This window comes from Hemiscyllium ocellatum, chromosome 6, assembly GCF_020745735.1.
Source record: "Hemiscyllium ocellatum isolate sHemOce1 chromosome 6, sHemOce1.pat.X.cur, whole genome shotgun sequence".
Taxonomy (NCBI): Eukaryota; Metazoa; Chordata; class Chondrichthyes; order Orectolobiformes; family Hemiscylliidae; genus Hemiscyllium; species Hemiscyllium ocellatum.
In genome coordinates, this window is record NC_083406.1 from 80,837,526 (window position 1) to 80,850,335 (window position 12,810).

Sequence of the window (12,810 nt, forward strand, 5' to 3'; positions counted from 1 at the left end):
CATTAATTGATTATCCCAACTCCATAACTTGTTCCTGCTTTTTACATATAGCCTTTGATGCCTTTAACCACAAGTACTATACTTTCTCCTCTTTAAAATCATAATTAGCTAATGGGAATAGCTTTTCCTTCCCTCCCTTTGCTGGCATAATCTTGTACATGTTTTCTATCAAAGCTTCCCACAGTCTCCTTTGCTGTGAATGAGAGTAGCCCCAGCTTTTCCAACCTAACTCTTAATTAAATCTCCCCCATCCCCAGAATGAGGATCCTCGTATCCTTTCTAAACTATTATGACCAACTGAATGCAGTACTCCATTTAGGATCCCACCAGAGTTCTTTGTAGTTCTCATGAGATTGCTTAACTCATTTATTTTGTTTATAATCTGAATATTACCATTAAAATGCTTGAAATAAATAGAGAAATGTATGAGTCTGATGCTACTTTCTAATAGAATGTTGCTTTTGTTTCAGGTAAAGCTGCTTATTTGTGCATACAGAGTCCAACTCCAGTGAACCATGTGCCCACATTGTAATTATTACCTACAGGTAGAAAAACTGCAGACACATCTGAGCATTTTTTTATGTACAGCTCCTGCAGGACAGTTGGAATTTTATGCTGCAATGTTTGAAAATTCTTAAATGGCAACTTCAGAAACATTGCATTTCAAATTTTACAGACTAGTTGTTTTTTTAAAGTTGTCTTTTTGTAGGTAGCAGCCGATTTATTGTGAGGAAATAACTGTTGCAGAGTCACTTGCCTGTGTAAAACCTGACTGTATTTAGACTTTCCACAATGTGGAATGGAGTGGTTATATATTCCAGACTGAATATTTACAAAAGGTTCATATGAACAATTTCACTTTTCTTTTCTGTTGGGGTTCTGCCCTTTTCTAACTAGGTACTAATTTTTTTACTTGGCTCACGTCACTTACCATAGAGGGTGGGGAGATGATCTGTTCTATAGACTTCACCACTTATACTGAAATACTTATCCTGGGAACACCAGGATGGGATCAGTTTCTTCTTTGAGAACTTCTCACGTACCATAGCATATTTGTTCACTGGTGTGCTACCTTTGCAAGTTTGTTTCAAGTGATTTTGTAGTTATGAATCGGTGTAGTGTATCATGGTGCAAAGCAGCATTTTAAACTAAGTATTCTGGCATTCCTATTAGACATCAATGTATAACAACTTAATTTGAAAATATTTGTAACATGCAAAATACCTAGCAAATGATTCAAAAAGTAATTCAGTTCAAGTTGTTTATGAATTTACTTGTTTCACTATTGGTTAGGAACCGGTTACCCATCTTGTTTGTTTATATTTTAATTCGTGTTGTAAACTTTTTGGTATTATTAGACTGGTTTTTGATAAAAGCTGTTACAATGATTCTTTCCCTTTTTGTTTTATTTAAAAGGGAAGCACTGTTATGATACAGGAACTATATAATCTTGCATGTTTAAAAAATGAACATTTTACACTACATACATCTCCAGAATGTGCCTTGCTATTCATTATGTTGTATATCAACAACCAATGTGCCTAACTATGTTGCAAATATTACCAAAAATGACAACTTAAGGAATGTGATTGTTGCAAAAGTTTTGTTCTCATGTAAAACCCCAACTCTGTACTGATCTTGTAAATTTCATGTAAAATATAATTTCTAATGTTTGAACTTTGGTATTAATCTGTTAATACAAAAAACCCCAGCAAAGCAGGGGTATTTATACCTGGTTTCAACTAGAGTGCTCTAAACAATATTCTTCCAACCATGCATGAGGGAAATTTTCTACATGAGGGAAATGAGTTCTTAATCTTCAACCTTTTCAGAGCACATTAAGTTTTCTCCTTACTCCTGACAATCTTTTGGAAATTGCATCTTAATACAACGGGGAGCAATATTTTGAAGACATTTCCTGCATTTGCATAACTTGAGACATTTAATTACTATTGGAACTAGAAACAAAAGTGTGATAACATTAAACATCAGGAGCCATTTACATGAAGACAAAACAAATTATACATTGGACTGATTGAAGAACAAAAAGGACAAAATATTTCCGAGATCTTGAGGATTTCCTTCTGTTATTTTTCTTTTCTCAGTCTTAACTTGCATTCCAGAGCGATCTTTCATGATGCAAATTTTCCACACATTTTAATTCCCTATTAACCTGACCCTTCCGATGAAGTAAAACTGGAGACTGAGTTGCTGTCTCATCCTTGCCTGCCCCACCTTGCAATTTTCAGGAATGTTGCCAAAATCTTCACCATTTGATATTGGATCACGGCTTGTATCCAGGTAAAGGTGATCTTCCATCCTTGATGTCTGTTTGCTTTCATCTTGGAGCTAAAGGGGCAATTTAAAACTGTTTATAATGTGACATTCTCACTAACTAAGTAAAAAGTGATCGTAGCCTTGGTGCTAAGCACCTTCTTCCTAGCAGAGCTAACAATCGGAGCTAACTCCAGCTCCTTGTTGAAAGACTTCAGAGCTGGTCACGTGATCCCACTTTACTCTACATAATTTTTTGCTACTGACTAAAAGTGACTTTTTACTATAAATTACGTTTGTGAAAAGTGCACCTTTTAAGTGAAGCCACATTGAATAACTGAAATCTTTCCATCACAATGTAAAAGCTGAAATCTGAAACACTTATTTAAACGTTTTTAATATTTAACTTTGCAAAATTCTTGCAGTCAGGTGAAACATCTTTTCAGAATAAGTTAAAATAGAATAACTGCAAGATTTTTCTACTTCTCCTCTCCATGTCCTCTTTCTCCTTCCTTTCCCAAAACATTGCTGTCAGTGGAGGTGTGGTGAGTGGAGTTGAGTGGGAGTGTCAAGTAGATTTTCAGATCAAAGGTCTGATAAGCAATTTATCCTGGTTTAACAGTTATCCACATTTATTACTAGGAGAAACATGATTCTGTTCATGTCCGCTTAACCAGGTACTTGCTAAAACCATTGTTTATAGGTGGTTATAAATTTGGCTGACCGGTCTACTGCCAGATTTTGGAACATGAAGCAAGTGTGAGACATCAATTTAAAAATTACAACAGTGGCTCATTTTTATAGACAGCAAGACAACTTAAAATTCTGGAAGAATGGAGAAGTGCATTTGTGAATGAGAATTTTCAGTTCATAATTAAATCATCTAACACTAGCATTAATTCCCTTTATGATCAGTTATTAAGCAGTACATTGACACTCCTGTGTCCAGTATTGCTAAAATAATACTTGTATTTTGAGGAAGAACTTGCATTCACATTACAAGAGAGTATTTAGCACTACTTGCAAGTAAAAAAAAATGTTTACCTTAACTGAATGAAAGTACAAGTCCTTAGGATTTCAGAATCTGGCATATTTGGTAAATTGTATTAAAAACATCGAATTCAGCATTTGTGTATTCCAATGTCATCCACCGTTCATGAAACTGAAATTACCTAGAAATGAAAGAAACTAGTGTGAAAAGGAGAACTAATGTTGTTTTGGGTAGTTTATTAATAATGGAGTTGAAGTTTAATATTTAAAAATACAATTCAATTTCAAAAGGACTGGATCACAAGATTAAAATACCATTTGACTCATCTGATTTTACTGACAGCCCTGACCTTACATTTGCACTTGCCCACTTGACTTTGCCATTCATGAAATTACCTTTGTTTTCAAACAAAGCCACATCTGATCATTTCTCTAAATTCCCTTGACTGGAATAGCCATCCATTCCCTTCCATAGCCTCTCCACTCTCAATGGCAACAAGATTCATAGACTTCATGATCACAAAGACTACTGTTTGTTCTGTCCATAATGCATTTCCCCTTCCTTTTCTCACCAAACAAGACCTCACCCACCCCACTATTTCTCCAATTTCATTCCTAGTTCATTTCATATGCTCGTGTGCTTATGAGTTATTTCTTGTTCTACTTACTCCGTTCCCATGAAATTGATGGGACAGATATTTAGCTCCCTCAAACTGTCATTTGATGAAAGCACCTGTTTTTCCAACATCGTTAAGGAAAACTCATTTAAAATTTATAATGAAGCTGAATCTAGATAATGGTCATTTGTAGGCAAAGTTTACCAAACATTTTCCATCCTGTGACTGTGAAGCAGTGTTCCATAATTTTACTCCTAGAAGGTCTGGCTCTAAAGTTTTAGAATGCAAGAGTTGACAGTCTATTTCCCAATCAGTAGAGAAAGGGTAAGTTGTAAGAAACCCTTACCCTTCCCAAATAGGTTTTTAAATCTTCCCACATTTCTTGTTGGGAGGCTCAATCTCCCTTAAATAAGGAGACCAAAATTGCTAACCATGCTCTAGATATGTTCTCGCCACACCTTGCAGTTACAGTATGACTGTGCTACTCTCATTCTTCAACTCCCTTTGAAATAAGGACCAACATTCCATTAGCTTTCCCAGATTACATTTGGCGTGTGAGCTTTATGCACAAGTACCCCCTACTCCCTTGTGTTGTAGCTTTCTGTCCACTTCAAAAATTCTGTACTTTTTTTCTCCCTTCCAAAATGAACAACTTCATATGATATTTGCTAACTTAATCCATCTGTTTATATTCCTCTTGCAACTTGCCCTTCCACCTACTTTTGTTATCTACAGCTTTGGCTACAGTGCATTCACTTCATTCCTTAAAAGTCATTAATATGTATAAAACAGTGGTGGTCCCAGCACTAATTCCTGTGAACGGTCATTTGTCAGCTAAGTGTTCCAAAAGTGAAGTAATACTCCATAATTTTACTCATGAAAGGTCAGGCTCTCTGATCATGAGTTGCCAACCTTTTTTTTAAAAAAAAACTCCTCATCTTCACTCATTGTATGCTACCCATGAGCCCATTCTCTATCCATGCTACCTTTTTGAGGGGTATCCTTCTGGAAATTCAAATACAACATCTATTAGTTCCTCTCAATCCACTCTTATTGAGACTTTCTTGAGACATGATTTTCCTTTCATGAAGTTATGCTCACTCTGCTTACTTGAGTTGATTTTCCAAATGTTCTGCTATTACTTCCTTAATAATTGATTCCACTTTTTTCCCCAACGGGAGATGTTAGTCTAATTAGTCTGTAGTTGCCCACTTCTTGCCTCTCTCCCTTTTCAAATGCATGCTGCATTCACACCAGAGGCAGAAAAAGAGATAAATGCATAGGAAATATCTGCCATTGCAAAAACATGGCTATATAGTGACCAAGACTGAGAACTTAACATTCAATGTTAAGGATCGGCCTGTATTTTCTAGAGTTTCTCAAATTAGATTACCTCTCATTCATTTAGGAAGGACAAAAAAAAGTGGAATTGCGTTTACAAGATGGCATCAGTATATTCAGGGAAGATCTTTAAAGAGAAGAACAATGTGTGGATTGGAATTACTTATAGCCGTGGTAAAGTAGGTTTCTTAAGGAGGTGAGAGAAGCATGTAACATAGGCAACACAGTTATCATGGATACCTTCAAGCTACAAATAGACTGATTAAACTAATTGAGGACCAAAGCTGTTGGGGTCAATTTTGAGTGGCTTAGGGTTTTCTGGAGCAACACAGGAACAGACCAGATGATAAGCTATTTAAGATCTCATGTAATGAAAAAGAGCTAATTAACTTCCGTAAAGAACCTTTAGGCATGAGTACATGCATACAATTTTAGACCATCAAGTGAAGTAGTTCAATCTGTAGCAAGGGTGTTAGACTTGATTAAGGAAAACTAGGTAAGCACGAGGCAGAACTGTACGTAGTTCTTTTTAAAGACTGTCCATTGTATATTACATTGCTTACAACAACCACACTTCCCTTCAAAACTAACAACTCAAAAATAGGTCAGTCAACCACAGCTGACAAAGTAAAGGATTAAGAATAAAAGGCTTATAAAGTCTTCAGAAATTGTAATAAGTCAGAATATTGGAAGTTTTAAAGAATACAGCAAAGGAGGCCTAAGAAACTAATGAAAAAGATGTATGTAATAATGCAAAAAAACAAAAATGGACTAAAAGTTTCTACAGGTATGTAAAAAAAAAATGTTTGGCTAAGACAAATGGTTAAACATGCTAAATGACTAGAAAGAATGATTTGAAGGAAATTATGAAAATTGTACTGAACAAACTAATGGGGCTGAAAGTTGATAAATGCCCGAGATCAAATATTCTGCATCCCAGAATGCTGAAGGAGGGTGCTAAAAATATTTGATTTTGTTGATTCCTGCAGGGTGGAAACTTGCAAATATCACCTCACCATAGTAATTTAGACAGCTGTGATTGGGCAAAAACGTGGCAGATGGAATATAACATGGAAAAAATGTGAGTTCTCCACTTTGGTTGGAAAACAGACATGCAGAGTATTTCTTAAACTGAGAAAAGTTGGAAAGTGTAGTGGTGCAAAGGACACAGGTGCTCATTAGTAAGTTACTGAAGGCTAAGATGCAAGCCATCAGGTAAGTTCATGGAATGTTGGCCTTTATTGCATGAGGATTTAGTATAGCAGTAGTGTCGCCTTGCTTCAATTGTAGAGGAGCTTGGTATTGTACCTGGAATACTATGCATAGGTTTGGTTTCCATCTCTTAGAAAAAATATTATTGCCTTTGAGGGATACAATAAGGATGCACCAGACTTGTTTCCAGTTTGGTGCATCATCCTATGAAGAGAAATTGGGGAAACTGGACCTGTATTTTCTAGAGTTTCTCAAACTAGATTACCTGTCATTCTACAAAATACTTGGACAAGGTAGATATTTCCCCTGGTTGGGGAGGCTAGAACTGGGGACACAATTTCAAAATAAGGGTGACACCATTCAGGACTGAGATGAGGAGATTTCATTTATTCAGAGGGTGGTGAACCTTTGGAATTCCCTATGCCAGAGAGCTGTGGATGCTCAGTCTAAGTATAAAAAGAGAGGTTGGGGATAGTGCGGGTAAAAAAGGTGTTGAAATATTTGACCAGCCATGATTGTATTTAATAGCAGAGAGTGTTCAATAGGCAGAATGGCCTACTCCAGTTTGAAGTTTCATGAAGTTTGAAAACATCTCCTCTGTGAAATTCACATTCTATAATCCTATGCTTCCATCTACTTTGATGTGGATAGGTGACATTGTAAGCAAACAATTTTGAATATCTGGCATTCTGAATGTATAATAGTTAAAGGCCAATACCTCTAGCCAAATGCCACTAGTCCCATTCCTGCCTATGATCTCAACTCTGGTTTCTTGCCAGTCAGCCATTTCCCAACGCTGGTACTAATTCTCCTTCAAAGCCCATATTTCAATGTCAGCTCACAATTCAAGAAGAAACTCTAATAAACCGTTTCCTAGAAGTTCTAAAACACTATCCCACTCCATTATGTTTATGAATTTCAAGCTGCACTTCCCCAGTACATCTGAACCAGACTTGGCACAATTAGAAACTGCCCTAATCAGTCAAAAGATACAGTCTCTGAGATAGAGGTACTCTTGGTTCCTTGACCACTCTACCCTTCTGACCACCCCAGTCCTATCCAACACTTGGTTTTCAACTGAGAACATGACTGCCCTCAAATGGTACCTGTATGTGCCATCAGAACCATTGCATCTCTAGCAAAGTTTTTTTTTCTCCTTCATTCTTTTCTCCCCACCCCTATTATATGTGGTACAATTAAGGATCAATCCTTCAGTCAATTGCTTTGCTTGCTGAACCTTAATATCATTATCCAAAATGCTTACTTCCACTGATGTAGTATTCTGCTAGAACGCCTATTTCTTCAATGCAAATTTGCTGTAATGCAATTGACAAACTGGGGACACTTTCCCAAGTGCTGACTGTAACATGATTACAGTACCAACAGCATAGTTTTTCTTTAGCATTCATGTTATAGAAGAACTGTATGCTGTTAATCTTCTGCCAAAAACAAATACTCATTCAACACAATTTAACTTTGGACTCCATTAGACCACTCCACAGAATGGGAAACCAGCCATATAGTATGGCTGCCCTAATTGATTCCAGGGGTCATTAAATTGTGGATCTCATCAGCCCCTTTAATTCATATTGATTGGTGTGGCCCAAAAGGACTGTTGATAACTGATGCTACAAAACAAGCATGTGAACCGACAGAAACCCTGCTTTTTTAACAACTTCCTCAATACTCAATAACTAAAGTCTTGCTCCTTCCCAGCTCCTCCAGACACCAGCTCTCAAGCCCCAATTTTTCATGCTGCTACAATGCAAAATTGGAGGTATTAAGATTAGGTTACACAGAAACTGAAGTTCTATTATACTGGTTATACAGTGCCTACAAGATTGCATTGCCTACTCATTTTAATGCCTTCAATTTAAAATTCTCATTTATAGGCCCAAATAGCCTGGTCCCTCCCCACCTCCATAATGTTCTCAGCTTTCATTAGGTGTATTTTATCAACTTTGGCTTCTGACATGTGTCTCACTCTTTTCACCTCAGTAGTAGCCATGCCTTCAAATGGTCAGCCCTTAAATAATTAGGCTTTAATTCTTTTCTTCTTCCCTTTAAATCGTCCTTAAAAATCACAGCTTTGACTAAGTTATTTCCTAATATTTCCTTTGAAATGCTGATATTTTTCTCAATATTGACAAAAATTGCTTGTTCACTTAAATTATTACTGTTCACCTGTTCATAATAACTTTCCTCCAACACATCAAATTTTATTTAGTGCATGATTTTATAGTCCTTGCCTCTTATAACACCCCCCAAAAGAATTTCCTGATTGATTGCTGAAATAGTGCTTCTTCAAATTTGGTAAAAGAATTTCATCAGCTCCCCATCATTTAGAATTAAAAGGCTTCCTATTTAATACCGGAGATTCCTCAATCACATCCCTCTGACCTTCTTCCCAACCAACATAACATACATTTGTGTAACATTCTAAAGAAACAAAACTTCAGCTTTGGCCATCAATGCAGAAATGAGAAATGCTGCATTTTGAAGAGCAATATTACGACTACTCAAAGTTCAGCCTTCAGCATTATTAGCATTCCCAGACTTATTAGATTAGATTCCCTACAGTGTGGAAATAGGCCCTTCAGCCCACCGAGTCCACACCAACTCTCCGAAGAGTAAATCACCTAGACTCATTTCCTTCTGACTAAAGCACCTTACACTACGGGCAATTCACCTGAACTACACATCTTTGGACTGTGGGAGGAAACCAGAGCATCTTGAGGAAACCACGCAGACACTGGGAGAATGTCTGTGTGGAGTTTGTACAGTTGCCCAAGGCAGGAATCGAACCTGGGTCTCTGGCACTGTGAGGCAGTGGTGTTTACCACCGAGCCGCCCCTTCTGATAGTTGGTTTGTGCCTGTTGTCTATCCAAGCTCTGAAGACAGTACAATTCCTTATTCGTCAATTATCAGAATGTGATACAGCTTCAGCATATTGTCTCATGTTGAATTTTTTTCAAATTAAATTCAGCGTTCTATTTGTTATGATTGATGAGACACTAAAACTTAATATATTAAATTAACAAATCATTCCAGAATCTTTGAAACTTTTCTTTAGCTACCTGAATGTAAGTGCGTGGAAGGTATTAATATAGGAAGGAAAATTAAATTGACTACTTTCAAACTCAAGTCTTTTGTAGTTCCTGATCTCCCCAATTGCACATTGTGCTCCTTCCCCTCATCGTTTTCTAGTTGATTCTGAACTATGAATTTTCTTGAGCACAGTTCCATTCCACAATGAGAGTTACAGAAAAAAATACAAGAAGGAAAATTAATTGCTACCATATTACACTAGGTTGGAACCCTCAATAGAATATAAAGCTTTATTTTGTAGTGACGCATATATTTATGGATTATGAAAATTAGAATGTGGACATATTACAGCATTACCAGGTTGCAAAGGATTTATCATTAGTTGCTTAGAATTGGCCATAGTCCCCTTTAAACTTTCTGCCTAGTTGCTGTTTCCAAAACAAAAAAAACATATCCAGTAAAATTGAGAAAAAGAAGGGTGGAATTTTATTGCTTCAACTGTTGAGCAATTACATCGGTAAAAACTCTTAACCTATTTATGCTACTGTCACCCAGCAACAGCTGCTGGCTCGAGATAATGGGTGTTTTTTCTTCTGCCTATACTGAAGTTGCGGTCAGTTGTTGGAGGAGTTTGCAACAAGCGGGACTGTCAAGAAAAGTTGGAGCTGAAAGCAGCACACTCACATTCTTTCTGAAATGTAGTACAAGAAAATAGAGGAAGGTTCAAATAGTAAACAGGATGTAACTGAAGTTCCTCATCTCCAGGATCATTCTTGTGAATGTTTTCTGTATTCTCTTTAATGCCTTCACATCTTTACCAAATTGTGGTGCCAAATGGATGCAGTACTCCAGTTGAAGCTAAACTAGTATTTTCACAAATAGAATTTATTAGTACTCTCACAAACTGACCTAAGTGATTTATGCACAGAATCCCAGGTCCCTCTATTCCTACATTAGAAAAATAATAATCAAGAGGTAACCAAAAAAAGAACAAGTCTGTCACTCATGCTGGCTGATGATGCAATGTTTTCAAGAGGCATTAATGAAGAAAAAGAGAATTGGAAGGTATATATGGAAGGCTTCAAACTTCGTTACACAATTGTATTAAAGAGTGACTTAGTATTTGAAAAAATCATAACTGGGAGTAGTGAAATAAATTTCTATAAAAGGAATGGATTTTATTTAGGGAAGTGACTTGGCTGGTTCAAAGACTCTGGCTCACCAAGGGTGGTGGAAGAATAACAAATAGAAACTGAAATGATCCAGGAGGGACATCCTGAATTGTTTCAATTCTGTTATGATAAGGTTTCAGCCCCATTAAAATAAGGGAGGAAGAGGAGGCGATGAAAAAGATGACCTGGAAATTCAGTAGTCATCTGACACTAAGCAACATGTAAAACTCCTATTTGCTTGTAAAACAATACCTACACCAGACATATTAAACAGGAGATGTATTCAGAAAATCATGAGCATTAGGGCAAAGTTTCCAACAAAGGGATTCTTCGGAGAGCTGAATCACCTGGAATAGAAATGGTTATAAGCAGAACCCAGCCCAAAGTGGACATGTAGTACGTATGACAGACAAAATCCCGAAAGTGGTCATGCATACACAATGCTGTGAGGTAGGCCATGATTTAACTTTAAGCACTCCTTAAAAGGTACATCTCAGCAAATGTGGCAAACCCACATAGACTAGGAGAAAAGTGCACCAGGAAAAAAAAATTTAAATGGAGAGCAATCTTAAGTATTGGCTCGGTGTCCAAAGGAGACAGATCACAAAAGGATAACAAGCAAGCCAAAAGGTATGGTCTGTTCCAACAAAGCCAGACAGGTCAGAGTCTAGAAATACTGCTATGAGCAACTCACCTCCTGACTCTCCAAAGCCTGTCCACCATCTACAAGGCACAAATCAGGAGTATGATGAAATATTCCCTACTTGCCTGGATGCGTACAGTCCTAATAACAACAGGCTTGACACCATAAAAACAGCCCTCCCCTCCCTTCACCACTGACGCTCAGTAGCAGCAGTGTGTACTGTATACAAGATGCACTGCAGAAATTCACAAAAGATCCTCAGACAGCACTTTCCAAACCCATGACCACTTCCATCTACAAGAACAAAGGCAGATATATGAGAACACCATCTTCAAGTTCCCCTCCAAGCCACACTCTATTCTGGCTTGGAAATATTTCACCATTCCCTCACTGTGGTTGGATCAAAATCCTGGAATTCCCTCCCTAATGGCATTGTGGGTTAACCCACAGCAGGTGGTCTGCAGTGGTTCAGGCGCCAGATCACCACCACCTTCTCATGGGCAACTAGGGACGTGCAATAAATGCTGGCCAGCCAGTGACATCCCCATCCCACAGGCAAATACATTTTTTTAAAAAAGAAAATTCCTCTTTGTTCACATTGTGCAAAACCACACAGGTCTGATATCAGGCTCCACAATCACAAGAAGAAATAACAGATGACTATGCACAGATGTAATGGTCACCTTTGATAATCAAGAGAAACTAATTACTATAATTTTCCAAGTGCTTTGTTAAGACTTCCTCAATAAGACATTCTAACATTTTCCAGCTAATTGATACAAGTTTAACAAACCTTTAGTTCTGTTGTCTCAGAATTATTTTGTAAACTTCCAATTCACTGCGAGTATTCTAGAACTCAAGAAATATTAGGACATTATAATAAATAAGGAAATCACAGCCACTCTTGAGCTCTTATATTCCTAGGATAGAGGACATCAGCTTCTGGGAATATCAGGTTTATGTCCCTTAAGTTCTGCAAATACTTTGCCACGATTAATCATCTCAAGTTCCTTGCTGTTTTAGTCCATGGTTACCCTCCACTTCTGGATACAATTTGGCATCTCAGCAGATTAAATAAAATTAAATTGCCAACTAGAAAATGGAACTGCAAACTATTTTCTTTTTAAAGAATATAATTCAGGTGTTCTGAAAGAACTGATTTGCAGTAAACAGTATTGCCCCACATATATTATTTAATACTAATTGGGAATACAGAAGTTGCTAATTGCATTTTTTTAAATAAATGATTACAGGTTCTGTATTTGACTTAGGATCATACACCTTTGAGCATTTGTTGTTATAATAAGGTGTAAAGCAGGGTTTTTTTAAAAAACAGACTTCTTGGTTAATGAATGATATTTACTCAATAAGACATTACAGCATTGAGTTGATGCAAGACAATTCTGTTAAAAGTAGTGTACAGAAGAACCTCTTATCTGACCAAGATAGCAAGGTCCTTATGCTTGGCTAAGCTGTGTTATCTGGCATTCAATTATCCGAACAGAATATTCC

The 12,810-nt window shown here is 37.1% G+C and overlaps 1 protein-coding gene and 1 long non-coding RNA gene across 4 annotated transcripts in view; one reads left to right on the forward strand and one right to left on the reverse strand.

Annotated features, from left to right (window-relative positions):
- The window catches only part of mphosph8 (M-phase phosphoprotein 8), a 52,305-nt gene extending 50,628 nt beyond the window's left edge, over positions 1–1,677 (forward strand). For all 3 annotated transcript variants that reach the window (XM_060826068.1, XM_060826070.1, XM_060826069.1), the window contains exon 14: positions 471–1,677. In XM_060826068.1, coding sequence (XP_060682051.1) covers positions 471–512 — 42 coding nt within the window. In that variant the 3' untranslated portion in view covers positions 513–1,677. The remainder of the gene's footprint in view (positions 1–470) is intronic.
- The window catches only part of LOC132816462 (uncharacterized), a 29,609-nt gene continuing 18,226 nt past the window's right edge, over positions 1,428–12,810 (reverse strand). The window contains exons 2-3 of the long non-coding RNA XR_009644801.1: positions 3,319–3,446; positions 1,428–2,349 (exon numbers count right to left, since the gene is read on the reverse strand). This is a non-coding gene — a long non-coding RNA (uncharacterized LOC132816462). The remainder of the gene's footprint in view (positions 2,350–3,318; positions 3,447–12,810) is intronic.